The sequence below is a fragment of the Cynoglossus semilaevis genome, chromosome 16 (genome assembly GCF_000523025.1).
Source record: "Cynoglossus semilaevis isolate Cse_v1.0 chromosome 16, Cse_v1.0, whole genome shotgun sequence".
In the NCBI taxonomy this organism is placed as follows: Eukaryota; Metazoa; Chordata; class Actinopteri; order Pleuronectiformes; family Cynoglossidae; genus Cynoglossus; species Cynoglossus semilaevis.
This window is the reverse complement of record NC_024322.1, coordinates 8,691,586-8,712,696: the sequence shown is the minus strand read 5'-3', so window position 1 is coordinate 8,712,696 and position 21,111 is coordinate 8,691,586. Positions and strand designations below refer to the sequence as shown.

Genomic DNA, 21,111 nt, shown 5'->3' with positions numbered 1-21,111 from the left:
TTGATGATGACTTAGATATACGTATGTGGGCTAATTGTAGTAGCTTCCATCAACACAGGCTTTTAGCTTAAAGGTATATTTACTATATATTTATGACCTGAGTCAGCTACTTGAAGGATTACTCTGTGGATTCATTTGACGTTGGGATAACAATTGACTTTCCAGGCTTTGCTTTAAGCTATTTTAATATATTCTGACAGTTGGGTTTTTTTATATAATTTTCAATGTAATTATTTTTCTAGCTAATTATTTATTTATTAAACTTAAATTAGGGAAAACCTTTAGTTCTACCAATGCTGATTTTGACAATGTCTGTGAACTTCTGACCTGCCGTACAGCATCTCCTTTTCATGGCCTAAGATCTCATGCAAAAATGGATGAATGAAACAAATGAAACCCGGCACGCAGACAGAAGTTATTTAGATTCAGTTCTACTGCAGCTCGTGTGGATTATTAGATCATGGAAACAGTGCAGGTGTGTTAATGCCAAATTAATGATTTCTTTTTTTTGACCTGCCACTGAGGCCTTGCTTTTGGTCCGCCTGAACAGCTTGTGTTTGAAACAATGGGATCAGACTCACTGTGTCACAACCGCTGAAACAGGAACATGTACGGTACAAATGACACAACCGAAAACCTCCAGGCACGGTTGTTCTCGCACACAAACACACACCAAATCCTCAGTAAATCACCGCTTCATCTGCCGGTCTCGGCTTTAAGTATATTTGGCACCGAATTAAAGCCATTAAAAATGTGGGGAATCACATTTTGCATGTGACACGAATCAGTGGAACAAAATGTTAAAGCGGGGTTATTTATAAAGCTGAACAGATGGACGGGGTTATATAATTTTTTTTCTTTCTGTGCCATAACTGCCTGCAGTCAGCTCATCAGATCACATAAGGACTGTGTGACACCCGAGGTGATGTTTCATGCTTTAATTCTGGGTTTCATTCCTCAGATCAGAGACATGCGTTGTTAAAGTCGGGGTAGGTAACCTAACAACATATGCTGGCTGTTCTGTCTCTCCTAATGTTTATATCAAGATTTTTGTAAACAAGCACGATTTCTCATGACATTTGGACATCAACCGAATATCAATGTGGAATAATGTTTTCCTGAGCAGAATATCAATGTGGAATAATGTTTTCCTAGTTTGGTAGTCATGGTTCCTGGATGGAAAATTAAAGGCTAGTTGTAACGTTAAAGCTGTGAACGTGTTGACCAACAGGGGGCACTGAAGAAAAATAATTTGGGAAACACTGGTTTAAAGCAGGACCGTTAGGTTTCAAGGATGTGTGGCAATGGACATACACTTGGTAGATATAACAGCCGTTGAAGTGAGGGGTGGGATGAGTCAGAGGTAGACAGCCGATAATTAAAGTCCTGATTCTCTTCATTTGATCCTAAACCTTACTAGACCAAACTGTCCACAGGCTTTGAAGTCCACAGAGCCTTTGTCATAAAAATGCTGCCTAACGTGTTTCCTCTTCCATAGAAAGTCTTACGGGGGAAACATTTGCATCACAAAGGACCCGCGTTTTTAATGCAAAATGAGTGTAGTGACACAACATGCAAATGTTTCTTTGTACTGCAGGAAGAAAACCTTTCAACCGTGTTCAGAGTGTTCTCTTTGCACCTGTGAATTATGAGTTGGGATCACTTTGAATTCTCTGTAATGCGAGTTGGGATCATCTTCAGTAATCTGTCTGTATTTGGCTTAAACCTTTCTTTCTATCTATCCATCCATCCATCCATCCATCCATCCATCCATCCATCCATTCAACCAATCTGCTCACCCATCCATCCTTCCTAAATATGACAAAATACATGTTCTCATGTAAAGTAAATACATGCTATATAGTGCTTCTAAAGCATTGACTACAGTGCAGAGTGAGGGTACAGGCAAAAAATGACTTCCCCTTTCTACTAGCAAATACAATGTGACTATAGAGTTTTGAGAAAACCCTTGGAATCCATTAAGAAATGTCCTACTTCATGTCCTAATTTCACTTCATGTCCTAATTTGTACTGAAAATGAGTCTTCCTTTAGTCTGGCGCCCCCCTCAGTTATCAGTACCAGGACACGGGGACATTAGTATGCATCATTGTAAGTGTCGGTCTTGTATTGTGTTGTGCAGAAAGTCAAGCCCAAACAAAGGTCTGCCATGTATGCGCTGGTGAGCTGACTTCTCAATTTATCAACTTCACACGACGTACAATGAAGCCGTTAGCTGCTGGTCGGTCAGAGTCAAAGGACGGCGGCGCAGCTGTCAATCTGACATTCAGGAGGCTGGCGATGTGTGGTGAATACGGAAGGTGTTCTCTATTCTGGGGGGCAACGACATGTAAAAGGGGTCTTTAGAGCAAGGTTCATTGGTCTGTGTGTGTGTGTGTGAGCATGAAAAAGCCTAACTAAACATTTACGTGACTACAAATAACCTTTTTTTTTGTTTTCATATCACAATAAGCCATTGTTACCAGGGTTGTTCCGTTTCCATTTTTTCAAAACTGATATTAGAAAAACATGTTCCTGTTTGTGTACTCACCGATACTGAGTACTGTCACCTGTACTTCTTCAGGTTGAGTTTCAGTACATATGCAATGAACTGGAAGGCAGCGTTACGTAAGTGCTACAGCTCTGTGGAAAACAAGATGACATGCAGTGGACACTGAGCTATTTAAACTATTTAAATCCAAAAGGGAACAAACATTTCTGCATTAAACAAATATTATTTAAACTGATATATATATATATAACTCTCTTCACGACCCAAACAGTTCATGACCTGAACCAATTTTTCCATTGCAATTAATGTAAATCCACTTCGTTTTTTTAATTGCTTTATGTGTGATAAAAAATACAGGAAGGAAATAAACATGACAGTAATTCTAGTAAAAATCAGTTCAAATCGCAAAATAAAACTCATTTTGCTGTAGAATTTACCTTTGCGCTTGATAATTGTTGACACGCGAACAACGTTGGAGTTACGCTAGCCACCTGTTCGGACACAAGATGCGCAAGAACTGGGGTTCTGCTGGGTTAGTGGCTGGGCACCTCGTGCGGTGTTTTGCGCGTTGGGCCTCTCATGCGCGCTGCTGAGTGGCACCACTAGCGCAAAGCTATCCACGTTGATATGAAATCGAGAAGAAACATTAGCGTATTCAACACTAAGCTCGTCACGGAGTATTGTGTTGGAGTAGGAGTATGAGTATACCTAATATTTATGTTAAGTCTTGATAATACCTGTGGTTGATAAGTTGATAAGTTAATCTGAATGACAGCGACTGTAGCGAACCAGCTCCCTTATTTGGCAGATACTCCATTTTGGACTGAGGTATAATGATGAAGAACAACAAAGTTACTGTTGTGTTACTGGCTGAGACGCCTCGAATAAAGATGAAATAAATCAGTACTGAATGTACTGGTAATAAAACTGGTACTCATTACTGCTTGGTAAATATAAGAAGAAATTAGTTCTCGTTTGGAGACAAACACTGTAGGTGATTGGGAAGGAGGGTAAACTTGAGCTGGAGGAGTGGAGGCCACAGATGTACGTGTTGTGTTCTAGTCAGGAGAAGAAATGTTTGATTTAGGAGAGACTCAGACTGTTATGCAAATGTTTTTTCAAAGAGGGGGTAAAATTTCACGCTGCACCACATGGAAAGTATTTTCTGGGGATCAGGGAACAATAGTCGAGTGTTTTGCAATGAGCCAGGACTGTATCTGCAGAAGGCAATGAGTGGCTGCCATTTTTTGATACAGTAGATTAAAAAAAAAAAAAAAACGAGTATAAAGGATGTTCTTAACTTCATCTGACCTTTTCCCTGCCCCTCCATTCCATGTGAGCCTTAGAGACTAATTGGCCACATTCAGGGATTTAATTGAATTCAGTCAGCGGTATTTTGATTTATTTTTTTAAAAAGAAGAAAAAGGGAAGCGGTCCAGAGCGGTCGCTTGGTCTTTGTTAATAATTATGTAACTAACGAGTTACACAATGGAGCTGGACAGAATTTGAGAAGCAAGAGTTGGACTGTTCTTGTTTGAGTGTTTTCCTTTTTTTTTTTCTACAATGGAGTTTGTTAAAGGGTTCAGGGCTGGATCACTGTTTATGATTAAAACTTATAGATGTTGGAGCCTGGAACCAGACTCACTGATAACAACAGAACAATGGCAGTGATCAATCGCTGAAACAAAAGCTTGCTAGCATTTGAAATGACTTTGCTATTTCATAGCAAACTTTGTTACATCACTTTGGCCAATCTGTGGCCGAACATTTTAAGCAAATTCGTTATTAACTTGATCGTACCATCAAATTAGCTTAGCTTATTTACTGATTAGCTGGGAGTTTTCTTTTCTGTCTTATTTGTATAGCGGTCCCTCGTTTATTGCAGTAGACAGGTTCCAAGGCCTGCCGCGAGAACTGAATTTCCACGAAGTAGAGACACCATATTCATGCGCAGTAAAATGATGAAGAGGAAGGTGATGATGACTTTTACTGCGCAGCCGATGATTGATTTGACATCTCTTCAGAGGGTGGTGCCATTTCTTGGGGCACCTCTTCCGTGGTTTCCGAAGGCGTACAATACAAATAATAGTTTCATTTTAAATTTTCAAAACTATTTTAGACCATCATCTGGGCAACACCCAGGCATTGCATTATCAGGTTTTCATTATTGGAGGAAAAACCAGCAGCAGTCGTTGGGTTATTTGAGACATATTGTTTTATTTCATCTTTGATAAAAATATAAAAAGTGATGTCTAGATGTTACTTCAAAATCTGTGCATCTTAATTTGGGAAATAAAAACCATTCTAAGAGGTGGGCACGACACGTGCGTGACAGAGCAAACTATGGCGTGCATGTGAAATATAAAAACAAGTTGAGATGTGTGTATGAAAAGATTGAATCTTAAAGCAGAGAGTAAACAGGAAAGGATGGAGCTCTCTAACTATTTCCTCTTCCTCTGTGCAGAAGATAGATAATTTTTTTTCTTTATTTAAACCAGGCAAGTCTTTTTCTAAGAACATCAACATTTAATGAGAAAGAAAATAAAGACAAAACAATTAGATACAGAAGTGGTGATTTTTTTTTTTTTAAATGACACTAAATTCCCTTTAAAAACAAGTGATGAAGCTTTTGTTCTCCCTGCACTGTTTTGTTTTAATGGAGTCATCAAACACTATACGACAGATTTCGTGAATTCTCCGCAGATTTTCAGCTACAATTATGCAACGAAAGGCGTGATTCGTAGCCAAATCTTCGCAACAAATGCCCAAAAGTCCAATGATTTTTATTGACTGCGCTTCGTTAAGTGTGTGTGTGGCTGCAGCTGTTAAGAATCAGGGAAGAAAAATACTGGGAAATAATGATGTCTGTATTTCATGTTGAGAGTATGACTGGAATGTCACAGCACTTTTTTTTTTTTTAAGTTTGGAAGAGAAGAGAGAAAATGAGCCTCATGTGTTTTAGTTACATCTGTGTTACTGTGTCGTTGTCAGGGTTGCACAACGTTTGGTACGTTCGCACATGGATTCGAGCTACAGTTGAAGTTTAATAGTAAGACCATATGATTGAGCTGCTATTATTGTACCATAAAACGTAACATTATGTCATACTGTTCTGTTTAGCTCCTATTTTACACTCATTTGCAGCATTTTTATTGGTGCTTTTCTATGCAGATGATACTCTGCTTTTCACAATGACCCCAAATATCCAGGAAACTATTTTTCTGTGCAAAGTGTGTTGCTATCAACTTAAAGATCTGTATATTGACGTATTTTTGCATCGTGCCTTGTGCACTTTCTTCATCTGCACTATGTTAGGTGCAACTGTCCGAACAAACGTCCGATCTGTAGTTTACCATTAATGGTCCAATGTCCAGTAGGACCTCGGTGACCCTCAGGGGTCCACATCTCACTGTTATACAGTACACATTTTATGAGTTTGGAAAATCCCTTCATTTAGAAGTAGCTCTATAAAAGCACTGGAATAAAACACACAAGTTCTCCTCTTTTACTCTTCTGGCAACTGGTTTTACACAATTAGCTACGTCGGTGCTTTGCTCGAAGGTAGTTTGGCAGTAATTACGGAGCGAGAAGGTTTTTGGAGTCCAGTTAAAGACAAAGCTTTGGTCCAAAACCTGTTGATCAGCCACATCCAAACCACAGAATTCACCTTCTCTGGGGATATCTTTGAAAAACTTGACTTTGTTTGTCTTTTTGTGTGTGTGTTCCTTTGTGTTCTTCCCTCCAGGGAAAGCTGCCTGACGCCAGTCAGCCCGGAGTCCTGTCCCCTGGTCCAAAGTTTCCTGGCCGAGTGTCCAGGCCGCCTGTTCCTGGGCCACGCCCAGGCGCAGCTGAAGACGGGCCTGCAGACGCAGGAGAGACACCTCTTCATTTTCTCGGACACGCTGCTCGTCGCCAAGGCCAAGTAAGCGTCCCCGTGCATGTCGTGTGAAATGACAGTCTGAGAATTCTTGTGGCGATGGAGGAAAAAGGGAAGGCCAGACGTAAACAAGGAACAAAAGGGGAAGGGAAAAAAAAACAGTCAAAGTGAGACAAATTTTAGAAACCAAAAGAGGTCTTCGGGTTTCACCAACATCGGTTAAAAAAATACAATGATATAATGAAGACTGAAAACTCCCCTCTGGCTGCAACATCTTCTCCTTTTGCTGCTTCTTTCACTTCCCCCTCCCTCATTCCTCTCCACTATATAATTATTTTCCAGCCAATTAAATCCATATGAAGCCTGGCTCAGATCAAAGCCACGATGGCCGGACTTGGGTCTGCAGCATTTTGTGGCCTCCACGCCCACAGAATATGCACTTAAAAATAGAATCTCTGGAATTCTTTTTTTTTTTTTTTTTACGCTTTCGTGGACCAAATGCACAGATAAACAAATCTCAGGCCTGCGTCCTCATGTGTTTGCCCTACATGCACGCTCCTACATGTATGTGCAGACACGGCGAGACTTCTGCGGTCGGTCTCAAAAGCTACGGGGTGGAGCTGACCCTTCGAGCTCCGACCATAACCTATCATTGGTTTTATTATATTGTGGTTGATGAAAGGGTAAGTTAGAGGAATGTGTACAGAGGCACGTGTGTATTCCATGTGTGCATTTGGATATTTTTTTTAAATATATATTTACCAAATATTTATGTTTTAACTTCTAAAAAACACCAGACTTTGAATTTGCATATTAAAAAGGTCGCTATATGGTTGAGCTTCGTGTTAATCAGCTGAAAGTTAATTGGATCTTAATCTTCACCTTCACTTGGAGGTAGAAGATTTAAGGGTCAGAGATAAAGAAAAACATATTAAAAAATAATTGAGATTGATTTCATTAATCTAAGTGCATGTTGTAGCTAAAATGTTCAGTGAATGACAAATCTGTCAGTGTTTATATGCAGCAATCTATATGCCATTTTATTTATATTGTGTTTATGTTTATGTATATAGCTAAAATGTTCAGTGAATGACAAATCTGTCAGTGTTTATATGCAGCAATCTATATGCCATTTTATTTATATTGTGTTTATGTTTATGTATATGTGTGTTTTTGACTTATATATTTTTGTTTTATTTCTCTAAATCCTCCAGTCTTATGCATATCATAAGTCACTTTTTGATTGTTTTACGTTTTAATCGATTCATCACTAATATTAAAAGTGAAACCAAAAAACTAAAACAATTGTCCCAAAGCCAATGAACATTTCCACAATGTCGACATACCAAAGTAAAATCATGTTTTCTATGAAAGAAGTAAAAAAAAAAACATATCTGAAACTTAGTTTGGAACTCAAACTACCAATGTGGTATTAGACTTGGGTCCCACTTTTCTTCTATGTTAAAATAATTTTAATAAACCTCCCCATCCCGTCAGCCTCTATGTAGTGATTTCCGTGTCATAATCAGGAATTCAACCGCTGCGTTTTTCTCTCCCTGCAGGTCACCGACTCACTTTAAAGGAAAGGCCCAGGTTCGAGTTTGTGAGATGTGGATGGCAAACTGTCTGGACGAGGTCTGCGAAGGAACCAACAACCCCGAGAGGAGCTTCGTCATAGGCTGGCCCACCTGCAACTGTGTCGCCACCTTCAGGTAATAAATAAAAGAACAGATATCTGAATCGTTTTCAGAGCAGTTTATCGAATGTGACAGACGGAATGTTTTCGTGGCTCTTTGTAATTTCTCAATAAACGGTTTCCTTTGGTACCAAATAGTGCGTTATTACATGTTGAAAAAGACTAATCCCTGCAGAATGACTCATTGTTTTCCCAGGATTATTCGATTTAAACCAGTAATTGGTCTTCCAGTGTCCCTTACTAACTCTTATATAACCATATTGTGTTCAGCTGCATGTGTGCAAGTTATTTAATATTTTAATCTCGAGCTTTATGAGCGACTCGTGCTGACATCAGAGGACACACCATGTCCTGGTCTGCAGATGTACATCACAGTAGGGGACTCACTGTGGAAGCCAAGAGCAAAGCAAATATTCCAGCGCTCAGGCTTCAAGCAGTTCCTAGTCGTGAAATGTACTCATCCATCATCAGTTAATAGCCGCGCTTGAGCCAACATGCAAACACAGTCGTATATATATATATACTTATTGCTGTGATCTATAATTGCACCTGCGCCAATTACTGTGCATACAAATTCCCATCTGTCAGATTCCGGCAGTAGAAATCTGACGCCTGGGGCCAAGTCTGCGGCTTGTACCTAGTTAAACTGACATAAGTGTAAAAAATAAACATACACGCTGTATGTGATGATTTATCCCTGTCTTTTTTTCTTGCTCTTCTTTAGCTCCAAGGAGATTAAGGAGAAATGGCTAACGCTCATCAAAAGGTAAAAAAAAAAAAGTGAAACTACTTGGATTTTAATTAGTTGATTTTTACCACACCTCCAGGCTTATGGGCCAGACGGTTTTGTAACTGTCTGGCGTTAGCTTAAATTGATATAGTTTATGTAGCATTTCTTTGTAGCTACGTTTTAGCTCTTTGTTGTGTGTCATCTGGGGTTTAGGTTAATTATGACTAATCTAAATATTCCATAAGTAGTTTATGTCTCCGACTGTTTTGACAGAGAGGCACTGGTGAACTGTCCTGGATGTACGGCTAACGCTAACATGTGTCTCTAGCGTTGACTTAAAGACCCTAATGCTAAATGCTAAAGCAATTTTGCTGCTAATTCGTAGTTAAATACTACTTTTTAATAGCTATCCTTCAGGTATTTTTCTTTTCTTTTGTCGGTTTTTAACACGGTATTGATTATCATTTGAGTTTCTCTTATTGTTTGGATTTTGACTAAAACCCAATGTCTCATTTCCTCTTTCCTTCAACATTCAGTCGTTTAGCTGAGGGAAAAGAGAGAGACGAACCCAAGACAATTCCCCTCAAGATATTTGCCAAGGATATTGGGAACTGTGCATACGTATGTATCGCTTCATCCAGCACAGAAACAAATATGATGTGATGAATCTAATCTCTCCCTGTGGGGATCATTAAGGATTTCTGCAAACTTATTAACGACATTAAACATCCCAACTTTCTCAAACCAGGCCAAGACGCTGGCGGTGAACAACATGGACACCACCACTGATGTCATTCGCATGGCTCTGCTGCAGTTTGGCATTTCAGTGAGTAACCAATGATCCGTCTCTAATGCTGATCACATCCAGTTGTTTTACTATGATGTGATGTGGAAAAGAGCTGCAGGCGCAGCAGCGATATGAAGAAGTGGCCTCAGCTGGAGCCGCTCGCTCTGGATTGGAGAAACGGACTCAAGTTAAACATCTGCATCTAATGACAGAAAACCTTCTCTGAGGATTAAGAAAGTTTATATAGTATTGAGTCATTGAGTAGAGAAGACTTTTAAATACGCTATTTTGGTTGCATAACTGTATCAGGCCTTTTAAATATGTTACCAGCTATTTTGGTTGCATAACTGTATCAGGATATACTGCATTTGATATTGAAGTGATTTCTAAAGTTTAGTATCTGTTTTTTCTTTTCTGTTCAGGGCTGTGTTAAAGACCATCGCTTGTGGGTGAGCTCCAGTAAGGATGACCCGCCATATCCTTTAATAGGTGAGCTTAAATATCAGCTTTTTTATTTACAAAAAAAATATTTAAAATGACGTCATTTAGGATCAGTAGGGAGTGGCAGAAAAGTACAGGATGTTCGTGCAGGCTTTGTAGGGGAAACAGTATAACGTGGCTAAGCCCAAGCTGGAGGGAAAGATGGAATCGAGTTAGTTTTTTTACCTGGAGATTGTCATAAAAAGACACACTACAGGAGTCTCTAGATCAGGGGTCACCAACGTGGTGCACCTGGTAGCCCCTGTGGACTACCTAAGGTGCCCATGGGGTAGGTTCTTAAAATAAAGCTAATCAACAAGAGGGTCAAAAACTGTCCTTTTTGAATCAGTTCCACTTGTAATGATATTCAAATATGTGCAATGACGATGGTAAGAACAGCGTCTACTATTGTGTGTCCCAGAACTGATTATTATTACAATGTTCAGGAAGTATGTATTAAAAACAAGTAGCTCTTCGTATTACTGAGTATCCTTGTAGCTCTCAGACCCCTGATCTTATCCAACGAGTATCCTTGGAGTAGCTCTCAGACCCCTGATTTTATCCAACGTTATTAATGCAAGACAATTCACAAAGGAGGACATGGAGAAAAAAAGGGAGAGTCCAGGTCCAGAGGTCCAGAAGTTCAGAAGTACTATTCCTAGTACTTCACTTCAATATTGCCTATTAAAATGTAGTTTTAATCAAATTGCCACAATAATTCAGTTTCACTTGAACACCATGTACTGGCTCCGTGTCACAGTCTCAGGTTATAAATCACGTACGTTCACTTTCCGCCTCGGGCTCTGAGGTTACTCTTCCAGACATTCCCGAGTGAAATCTCCACAACGACAGCCAACAAAAAAATATTTTAAAATGCAGAAAATGTACGGAATTCAGAACAAGACCATATACGCCTCTAATGAGATAATTCATATGCATCATTTGAAGTTTAGAAGTTGTTTCTTTTTTTTCGGAAAGTGGAGCAGAGATTGTTCACAGTGGGGGGTTCCACGCTCGAGGGTACAACACCAGTCTTCGCATCTGGTAGCGTTTCAATTAGTGTTGTCACAGCGGTCACGCACTCTTGTTTTGTTGTGATAGTTTCTGTTCATTAAAATCCACATGAAATCGCTAAGAGGCCGCCTCTGCGCTAATTCCGTGTTGTAATCTCACAGATCAGAGTAACCCCAAACCCTCTGAATCCAACCTTCTCATTCAGGCCACGAGTTTCCCTTCAGCATCAAGATGAGTCACATTCGGGACGGCGGTAACGGCGGTGGAGGCCAAGGAGGAGTTGGGTTAGACCCACAGAGTCCCATGGACTGCCCAGAGGTTCTGCTGCTAGACCAGTGTCTGCCGCCCGACACCCAGTGCCAGTTCATCCTCAAACCCAACAAAGTAGTTCCAGGGATGGCTCAACTCTTCGGTAAGACAGTCAAACAGAATGCTTTTTTTTTTTTAATGTGTGATGAGGTTTTGACAGTCAAGGAAACATTAGGTTTTCATTAGGAGACATGGAACAGGACAAAGGTGAATCCGTCAACAGGTTCAGCTAAGACACACTAAGTTCAGGATTATAAAACGTATCCAAAATATGTAGAGAAAATGTTTGATATTAGCTCATGGATACGGAAGGAACTCATGGTCAGGGAAACATTTACATAAACAAATAGTGAAGGTAGGAAACAAATTCCTGCATGTCATACCATAAACTATCGTATTGAAGGGTAAGCAGAGTTCCTAGGTACACAAACTTTGGTGTTAAGAGGTCATGACGGGGTCATTCCCCCTCTGCCAGAAAGTTAACTAAGCTAACTGCTAGCTGTTAGTTGGCTAGCATTTATGTAACTTCTTTGCCTAACTTCCTTCTTTTTTTTGTCCTTCTGTTGTGTTTGGTTCCTTTCCTAAATTGTCCCCCTAAGTGGGAACCTTGTGACTAGTTGTCTCAAACTTTTGATTCTGAAATTGTTTTTGTTTCGCTCGTATGATACTGGTTTATTGTTCTACATGATTCCTCCTTCTTTTTCTTCTCAAAGACAAAGAAATATCAGTGAGTGTGGCCGACAGACTTTATTTGGACCAAGAGAAAATTCGACAGGAATCAGACATGTATTTTAGCGGTTGAGCTAAAGCGAAAAAATGTTTTGGTCGGGATCAACAGCCAATCCCGGCGTGTTGTTGTTGTTTTTTTGTTTTGTTTTTTCAATGCCAGCATAAAGATCTGACCCCAATTTTATCTGAAACCACAGGAGGAAGTTTGAGGATGCAGAAGTGTTGATGCAGAACAAAAAAAAAAGCTTCCTCATCAACTGTTTCACTTTCAATCAAACGATTTCCTCGCTGCGTTGTTAGTGTTTGGTTTTGTCAGGATGAATGGATGGGGAGAAGGTGACACGGAGAATGGTGGGAACGGAGATGTGAGCGGATAGAGGGGTTACGGCAGAGGTTGGGACAGACACTGTATCAAAATAGAGACATCTATTGTATGAAAGAGCCAGAAAGCCCCAGCAGGGACGGACGAGTGTGAGAAGAGGAAAAAAGAGGCGACGCAGCCCTGCGGTGAGTCTGAAGGTCAGCGGAGGTGAAGGAAAAAGAAATAACAGATGGAAAGAGAGACAGGGTTTGACAGAGGGGACAGACTGAGGCAGAGGACGGAGTAATAGAAAGGAGCGGGACATGGCTTTAGGAGGGGAAACAAATTGAGGAGAAAATATCAGTGTGTGTGTGATTCCAGAACGAGGAGGCTCCACTTTTCTAACCACAAGTTTTGCCTCAGATTCTTTTGCCTCTAGCACAACAGCGTCTTACGCAACATCCAGCCGCCACAAAGGCCCGAGGGTTAACACCCAAAACCAAACAGCTAATGAAGCGAGCAGAGGTTCCTTTATTTCCTGAATACCAAAAATCTTGAGGTCCATGCTCAGGCCTACTTACAGAGCCTCAGTCCCAGAGGCCTTCACAATTCAAAATTGTAGCTTATGAACGATTTTACACTTCAGATTACTGCGGGTCCTCGGTTTACGACGTCCTGGTTACCTCGCCATCTCGTATAAATTCATTAAGACATTCCGATGTTTGGTGTTGAAACTCAGCAGCTACTTTCTGTGCAAACTTGTTTGTGAGCGGAGCGGACGAATGTCGCTAACATTCATCGGTTGTCGTTTTTTTCTTGGGGAACTTTTTGCCCTTCGTTATGGCTCCCAGGCATAAGTCAAACTCCTCCGTGTCCTAGATTATGATGTTACCGCTGTGTTAGCGTAGCTGAGTGACATGTGGACTTATGGACAGTATGTGAATTCTGAAAATTGAGTTACGTCGCGCTGTAGGAACAAATAACCAAATTGTTTAGAAATTGCCTAGATATAGGAGGCGCTTTGGTCCAGAGGCAATGTCCCAGGGTTCACCTCCTGGGCAAGATTGAATCCCGGTTAGGGCGGTTAGTACCTTCCAGTGGACTCACCAACCGCAGGAAGGTTCAGGGTTGGTACGGAGCTGCCCCCCACGACCCAGTAACGGATAAGCGGATGAAAATGGATGGCGGTGAAGTGGTTAGGCTAAGTCCGGTATTCAGTTCAACACTAGACCACATGGTCGTACTGGTGGGTGATGGACCTCATGGATGACGGCCCCATATCATTGTTAGGTCTTAGACCCCAAACCTTTTCACAACAGATACTTTTTTTTTTGCTTTTTCTACTCAGTGATTAACTGTGTAGATATGAGCTGCATCTCGTCAGTGTTTGATTTTACGGGGCACAGAGCGTTCTTCTGGTTCCTTTCTGCCCTCCTCCATCCTCTTGTTCAAATGATGTAATTCCTGATGCACACAGCGAGGTCGTGTTGTTTCACTGGTGGCAAAACCTGCTGAGACGTTCCAGAACCTGCCGCCGTCTCTGTTACTGCTAAACATTGTTCCACAGTGTGTCTGGGCACGACACCATGGAAGATCTTTTAAAACATTAAAAAAAAAAAAAAATACACGGATTGTATGCGAAGTATGACTTGGATGCAATTTTGGACTGACAGGTCCTCCGCCCTACTGAAGAATCTCTTGTTTGTTCGGAGGACTCCACCCTCACGTGTAAATCACGATTGTGTAATAGAAATCAATGTTATCGTTTCAGGACTGTTGGCAAATCAAAGCCGCTGCCATTAAAAATGTTAGCGCCGGCGCTCGGTGAGGGATTTACTGTAGGTACAAATTTACAGATGTCAGTGGTTCACGCAGGTATTTTGGAGTCGCTGTGATCCAACATATTTCTGCCGTTGTTTTCATAATCCATTAACCTGCTGATTTCTCTTTAACCTAATAACATCGCAGTCATTTTCACTCAACCCTGCTCCTAACTGAGCGTCCAAAATAAATACATCTGCTGCTCCAAGGTTTTAAATCCAAACTTTATTGCTCTCTCATAAATAAAAAAAAGGTTTGTAGCAAATCTTAAATTAACTTTTATTTGCGACCCGTTGAAACGTTGCCATTAAACACTCTGGATTATCTCCATGGGAATTTCATCCTAACATTGAAACCTTTCTAGATTTGTCTTCGTTAACTTTTAGCTTTCTATCCTCCGGGCTAGCTTTTAGCTATAGACAAATTTGGTTTTCGTACCACTTTTGGAGTATCGCTAGCTGCTCTATCTCTGTGCTCATTTCTAACCTTTAGCGTAGACGTAGTATTAGATCCTTTGAATGTTGTGAGGACACGATGTGTCCTGTGGTGTGCTCATTAGTCGAAGTTACCGCATGTACCTGCCGTGGTATGTGTTCATCCTGTTGTCTGCTTTACCTCAGACATAACATGACCTGTTATGAAACTGCATGGTGATGTGTGTGTGTGTGTGTGTGTTAAAAAACCACAGCGACTATTTAGTGTTAAAGTTAATCCTCACGGAAACTAACTCCAGCCGAGAGAAGGGAGAAAAAAAAAAAAAACAGGAGCTGTCCTGCGTTAAATCACATGACTGTGACTTTATCAACATGAGCTTAAAGCAAAATGTCCTTAGAATGTAGCCGAAGTTCTTTTAAAGCGAGTGCCACGTCGCTCAAATATTAATAGAGAGAGAAAACTATAATACAGGCGTACCGCGTATCGGTTAAAGTTTGCCGGAATAATTTAAATTGGACTCAAAATACGGCAAAAAACCAGTACGTAATTGTTAGCCAATAATAACTCCCGGTATAAACTAAAGACTTCTAGTCTCAACTGTTGGTCAATGTTTGATGAACTCAGTATTAAGTAGCTATAACATTAGCAAACATGAGCTTTTTCTTATCCCAGAATTCCACAGAGAAACTCAACAAATGTCAGTTTAGCTCCTGGTTTACTCTGTCCACTTTAGCTAAAAGTTGCATTTTTTAAATTTTGATATCTTGGTTTTTCAGCCTGGAATTAAACATTAGAAAGTATTTAATAGATGAAGGCGGTTGTGTATTTTATTAGAAAAGTCAAGGAGTGTTTTGCTCCGTCCCTCGGGCTGGTTATCGTCCATTAGTCCTCGGCGTGACCCAGTGTGGACAGTTGATCATGTTGAGTTTATCCTCAGAGCGTAAATGTTTGTGGTTGGTTTTAATTAAGGTGCACTCCGTCGCACGCTCAGTATGCAGTTTCATAAGAGCGAGAACACGCTGAGCTGTTACATCACCGGGAACGTGCGGGAAAAACCTACAGACTGATGGGTAAACACGACAGGTCGACATGGTGACGGGGCGCCGCGGAGAGTACACAAACTCTCTCTCACACGCACACACATCGGTGCATACCACAAACTTCAGTTCCAACCTCCTCTTCTACTGTGTCTCTGCAGAACATGGTCAGCAGAAGACCTTCAAGAGAAAGAGGTCTCTGATTAACTGGCCCTTCTGGAGAGGCTCCAGCTCACAGCTGGACGGCCTGCCTCTGTCCCCGACGACGCTGTCCCACACCCAGGGACAACTCTTCGGCCGTCCGCTGAGCTTCCTCTGCTCTGCGGAGCACGGCCTGCCCAAACCTATCATGGTGAGTCCAGCTGGGGGTCGTACGTTACCAGGGTCAGGACCCTGTCTGGGGGAGGGGTTACAGGAAGGTTAGAGGTCACAGAGGGAACAGTGGGGCAGAGGAAGCAGGAGCCCTTTGGTCAATAATGAAACTCTGACATCTCCCTTCTAATCATTAAACACAGTTAGACTATATTTTTGATCCAAAACAACGACAGAAAAATCCAACCTTCGTCACAGAGAACGTTTCCATTTTAAGACTCTGACTTTACGGTATAGCTCAGGCATGGGCAAACTAAGGTCCGGGGGCCAGATACGGCCCATTCAGCTTCGTAATCTGGCCCGCCAAACAGTACGTTTTCCCTATAGATGGTGTAGCATATTGTGATTACACGTTTTGCCTTTTCCCTGCAATGCCTACGTTTTCCCTATAGTCTGACCCCCCCCCATTAAATTTTAGGACCAATTGTGGCCTGCAAGTCAAAAAAGATTTGCCCACGCCTGGTATAGCTGCTGATTTACTGTTGACCTTGTTTGCCGTTTTTCCCCCCAACATCACATTTCTCCGGTCGGGCGAACACATTACTTTTATTGTGATGCCCCACTGGAGCAACTCCACAAGCAACTCCAGAATATTTGGCGAAACAAAAAGCATCAGGTTCTCATTTATTAAAAAGTATATTCTTACAGATTTTACATCATTATGCTAAGATCAGGCCAATATTATCGGACATCCCTCATAAATACACAGCTTATATTGTCGAGGTAAAACATTAAAATTGACTAATATGAATAAAAGTGGCTGAACAGCTGCTGGATGTATTTGTGTGTAATAGCATTTGTTACCTTTACTTATAAAGGCTTCAGCAGATCAACGATCTCTGAGGACAAGGAAGTCAAACTGGTTCTCATTCAGCTGTTGTTTACCACTTATTCTTGCTGGAGAAAGGGTTGAATGATTCTAATATTCTACATATTTCTAGGACATGTTGGTCTTCCTGTATCTGGAGGGTCCGTACACCAAGGGCGTCTTCAGGCGGTCGGCCGGGGCTAAAGCCTGCAGGGAGCTCAGAGACCGACTGGACAGTGGGGCCGAGGATCCCGAGATCTCACACCAGTCTGTGTTCATCATTGCTGCTGTCCTCAAGGTACACACACACACACACACTCACACACACACTCTGGTTTTCACAGAGACATCCTTACATACTTTACTGAACTTTTCAAAAAAAATACTTACTTTTAATCCTCACCCTATACCTGTTTTTTTTTTTTTTTTTTTTGTTTTTTTTCCGATGACAGGACTTTATGAGGAACATCCCAGGAAACCTGTTGTGTGTGAATTTGTACGAGCAGTGGATGGAAGTAATGGAGGCGGAGGAAGTGGAGGAGAGGACGCAGGGTGTCCAGAGGTAAACACACACACACACTCCCTCTTTTTTTATTTTTATTGGAAAAACCTGCAGAAATCCAAGCAAAATAATCAAACACGGTAAGTTACACAGATATTCACTCTGCAGTCCAGTGACAAATTAAAGGAAAAATCAGGAAGAAAAAAATCTGTGTTGTTGAAGCCCGTCTTCGTAGTGTGGCAATATTTTGTTTTGATTCAAATTACATAATGTTTATGTCTGGAGAGAAAGGAAAAGACTGCGCGCGTATGTGTGTGTGTGTGTAATATTTTCAATCCAAAATCAACAAACTGAATTCCTTTTGCTTAGGAAATACGGGTAGGCAACGATTCAATAGCTCCAGCAAGAAATCCTGTGGAATCTGTAGTCAGAAATGCATTTTTGTATGTTTGAATTTTCTCACAACACACTTCAAATACACTATCATTTATTTTTATATTTAGTTATATATATCTATAGCAACGTCTCTATCTGTATGCAAAGTATAACTCAAGTCTAGTACTAAAGCGTACGTAAAGGTACGTTCCGTTCATTATTGTCTCTCTCTCAGGTTACTGAACCTGCTGCCCAGTGAGAACCTCCTCCTCCTGCGTCACGTCATCGCCATCCTGCACCGCATCCAGGGCAACGCCCACGACAACCAGATGAACGCCTTCAATCTGTCCGTTTGCATTGCTCCCAGCATGCTTTGGGCTCCAGCACCCAGCAGCCCCGAGATGGAGGGAGAGGGGATGAAAACGGTAAGAAAAATCGGAATATATTCGCAAACCTACACATTCAAATTTCCCTATAACTGTGTGGAATTTCCGTCTGATGACAGACGGTTTAAGTATCCGTCCAAAATGGGCTTTGAGAAGAGATAAAACGAGCCAGGAATAAAACAGAAACAGTTGCCGTAGCAGTAAATGTAAGCCAAACTGTTACTTATGTTCCGTGAAGTTAGTCCCCAAAAAAAATGATAATAAACATTGGGCCAATAGCCAAACTGTTACTTATGTTCCGAAACGTGAAGTTAGTCCCCAAAAAAATGATAATAAACATTGGGCCAATTGGGTAAATAGTCAAATAAATTATTAAAATAAAGACAATTTAAGATTCTCATAAACGTGTAGAAAAACACATCAATCATCAAAAATTAAAAAAAAAAGAGGCAGCTGACACTTCAGATATACCCCCGTAGAGCGACAGAGTGTGGACCTGTGGAGACAAAGACATGGTTTTGTGTTATGTGTGTAACCGTAACACACACCGTTGGTGCACGCGTGTGTTCACAGGCTCATGTTATCGCTGCCACTCCTGAAATCCATTCGTCAGCAGAATGAAAGTTTCCCCTAAGGATGTGAGGGTCGACCTGTAACCAGGGGCTTCTTACACACACACACACACACACGCGCGCGCACGCAGTTACATTGTCAAACACGTCAAACTCACTGAGACTGAGTCACTCAAGAGTTTCCACTCTGGTCCTGGTGAAAGTGACCATTTTGTACTACAGTTTTATTTTCTTTGTACTTGGTTTAAATGACTTAACTAAGCTAGCGTTGCTCCACATACTGCCAGCTAGCCTGTTCTTATAACCTGAAATAACAGCAGAAGTGGAGCAGCTACAACTCACAGAGGAAGTCCTTTTACCTCCGTCCCCGTCCCCGTCCCCCCCCACTCCTCTACCACAACAGCCCTTCATGTAGTCATTGAGACATCAAGGAGACAGAACAAAGCCTTTGGTTTGTGCGGTCTGTGTGGAAAGTTATTGACTTATTGAGTTACACACAGTCTCCGTGGGTGGTTGCTACTACAGTGTGTTTGTGTGTGTGTGTGTTTGGCAAGCACCTATACTCAGTCGCTTGGACAACTTTACTGTCGTTAGTCTCGTCGAGCTTGTTGTTATGGATTTGCATTCATGGCTAACCCGTTAGCCCGTTGGAGATTAGCTTTCCTCTGTAGTTGTTCGATGTGTAAGTCTACGTTACTGTAACTGGACAGTCATGGTAACTGTGTGCCACAAGAGCCCTGGTCTGTTTTCAGTTGGGGTTTTTCTGTTTGTTTAAAACAAAGAATCAAAAATGTAGTAGGTTTGTTTTCTACTGATTTGCATCAGAAACTGATCCTAGTTTGTAGAATTTTAGAGGATAACGGTCCAAACGCTTGATTTCCGTTTTCGGTATCAACTGATACAAATATATGCTTTGTTTTGGTTAAAGGCAGAGGACGCATTTCATCGTGTGCAGTGTCACAATGACAGTAGTCCACTTTTAATATCACATTTTTAGCTCACATCATCTGGGCTAACGCAGGAATTACTATTGGGTTTTCATTATCGGAGAAAAAAAATGATTACGTTTCTTACTGATATTACCTATTTATGCTAACATCGGTCGACCGATATTATTGGACATCCCATAATATAATATTATAAACATATAAACATATTTACTGGATCTGTAGCAGAAACTCACTGAGACCCATATCTTCTGTCTGGTTTTCAGAATTCGGGCCAATCATTAGCTAAAAGAAACTAATTTTGTCTTAGAATTTGGTAACCAGGAATAGATCTTTATATTCTAGATGAGGACTACTATCAGGTCAACAATTCAATGCTGCATGTGGACCAGATGAAATAGGTTGTGGGTCTCACCCCAGGGCTGGGTTAGCTTTGTACGTTGTACCTGTTTTAGGTAACGTTTAAGGGCCCGTTCTTGCTCTTCCACTTCATCTTCTCTCCTCCGTGCCTGCATTCTTCATTTTCACGTTTCACCTTCTCGCCTGCTCTTCAAATACTCACTCAGCATTCCTGGCTGTCAATCACACAGCCATGGTACGTGTTGAACAGCACGCTGTGCAAAAAGAGGAGCCCCCAGGCCACAGGGGCTTTCACCATCTATCCAAACATGCATTCATTTATCCACCGTATCATCCATCCATCCATCCATCCATCCATCCATCAACTCTGCCTCTTCTGAGCCGCTCATGTCTCGAAGCAGTGGTGCCAAACATGCGGCCCGTGGGCCAAAATCGGCCCACTAGGATGGTTCAATCCGGCCCACTTAATGAATTTTGAAATTTTCATCAAACATGTCCGTGATGTTTGATGAATATTTTCTACTATACGTGTTCTTTGCATGAAAACAAAGGGGAAAAATACAGACTTATTGCTATTTATAGGTAATTATGTGATGATTGTACTGGTCCGGCCCACTTGACACCTAATCAGGCTGTATGTGGCCCCTGAACCAAAGACTGTGACACCCCTGATTTAAGATTCAAACCACTGCTGGATGTGAGGAAACCTGCGTTAACTGCAGATGTCCTGGTGTGTGAATGAACAGCTGTTATCGCTGTGCATCAGTGGGTCATCGCTCAACCCACACACAAACACACTCTGAATGTCTCTGTGCTGCCTGTGAATCAGTCTCTTGTTGTTTTTTTTGGGGGGGGTGATTATTAGGTTAATGTTTCAAGGGAAACACAAATAAATATGTTCTATATTTTTAAAGAAACGACAGGACTGAGTTGCACCTCAGTTTGCTGCTAAAATGGTGGAATTTTTTTGTTGGATGGAGGTAAATGTCTGCCTTTCGAAGTGCAAACATTTGGTCAACCAGCGTCGCTATCGCATTCGAGCACACAGCTAACATTCATTCAG

General features: G+C 41.3%; 1 protein-coding gene across 5 annotated transcripts in view; it reads left to right on the top strand.

Moving 5' to 3' along the window:
- LOC103391965 (rho GTPase-activating protein 20-like) overlaps window positions 1-21,111 on the top strand; it is a 56,943-nt gene that overhangs the window by 28,264 nt on the left and 7,568 nt on the right. For all 5 annotated transcript variants that reach the window (XM_025063612.1, XM_025063611.1, XM_008328466.3 and 2 more), the window contains 11 exons: window positions 6,256-6,432; window positions 7,950-8,099; window positions 8,808-8,849; window positions 9,350-9,434; window positions 9,562-9,639; window positions 10,023-10,089; window positions 11,300-11,506; window positions 15,888-16,078; window positions 17,040-17,204; window positions 17,359-17,468; window positions 18,019-18,208. In XM_025063612.1, the coding sequence (XP_024919380.1) occupies window positions 6,256-6,432; window positions 7,950-8,099; window positions 8,808-8,849; window positions 9,350-9,434; window positions 9,562-9,639; window positions 10,023-10,089; window positions 11,300-11,506; window positions 15,888-16,078; window positions 17,040-17,204; window positions 17,359-17,468; window positions 18,019-18,208 (1,462 nt within the window). The remainder of the gene's footprint in view (window positions 1-6,255; window positions 6,433-7,949; window positions 8,100-8,807; window positions 8,850-9,349; window positions 9,435-9,561; window positions 9,640-10,022; window positions 10,090-11,299; window positions 11,507-15,887; window positions 16,079-17,039; window positions 17,205-17,358; window positions 17,469-18,018; window positions 18,209-21,111) is intronic.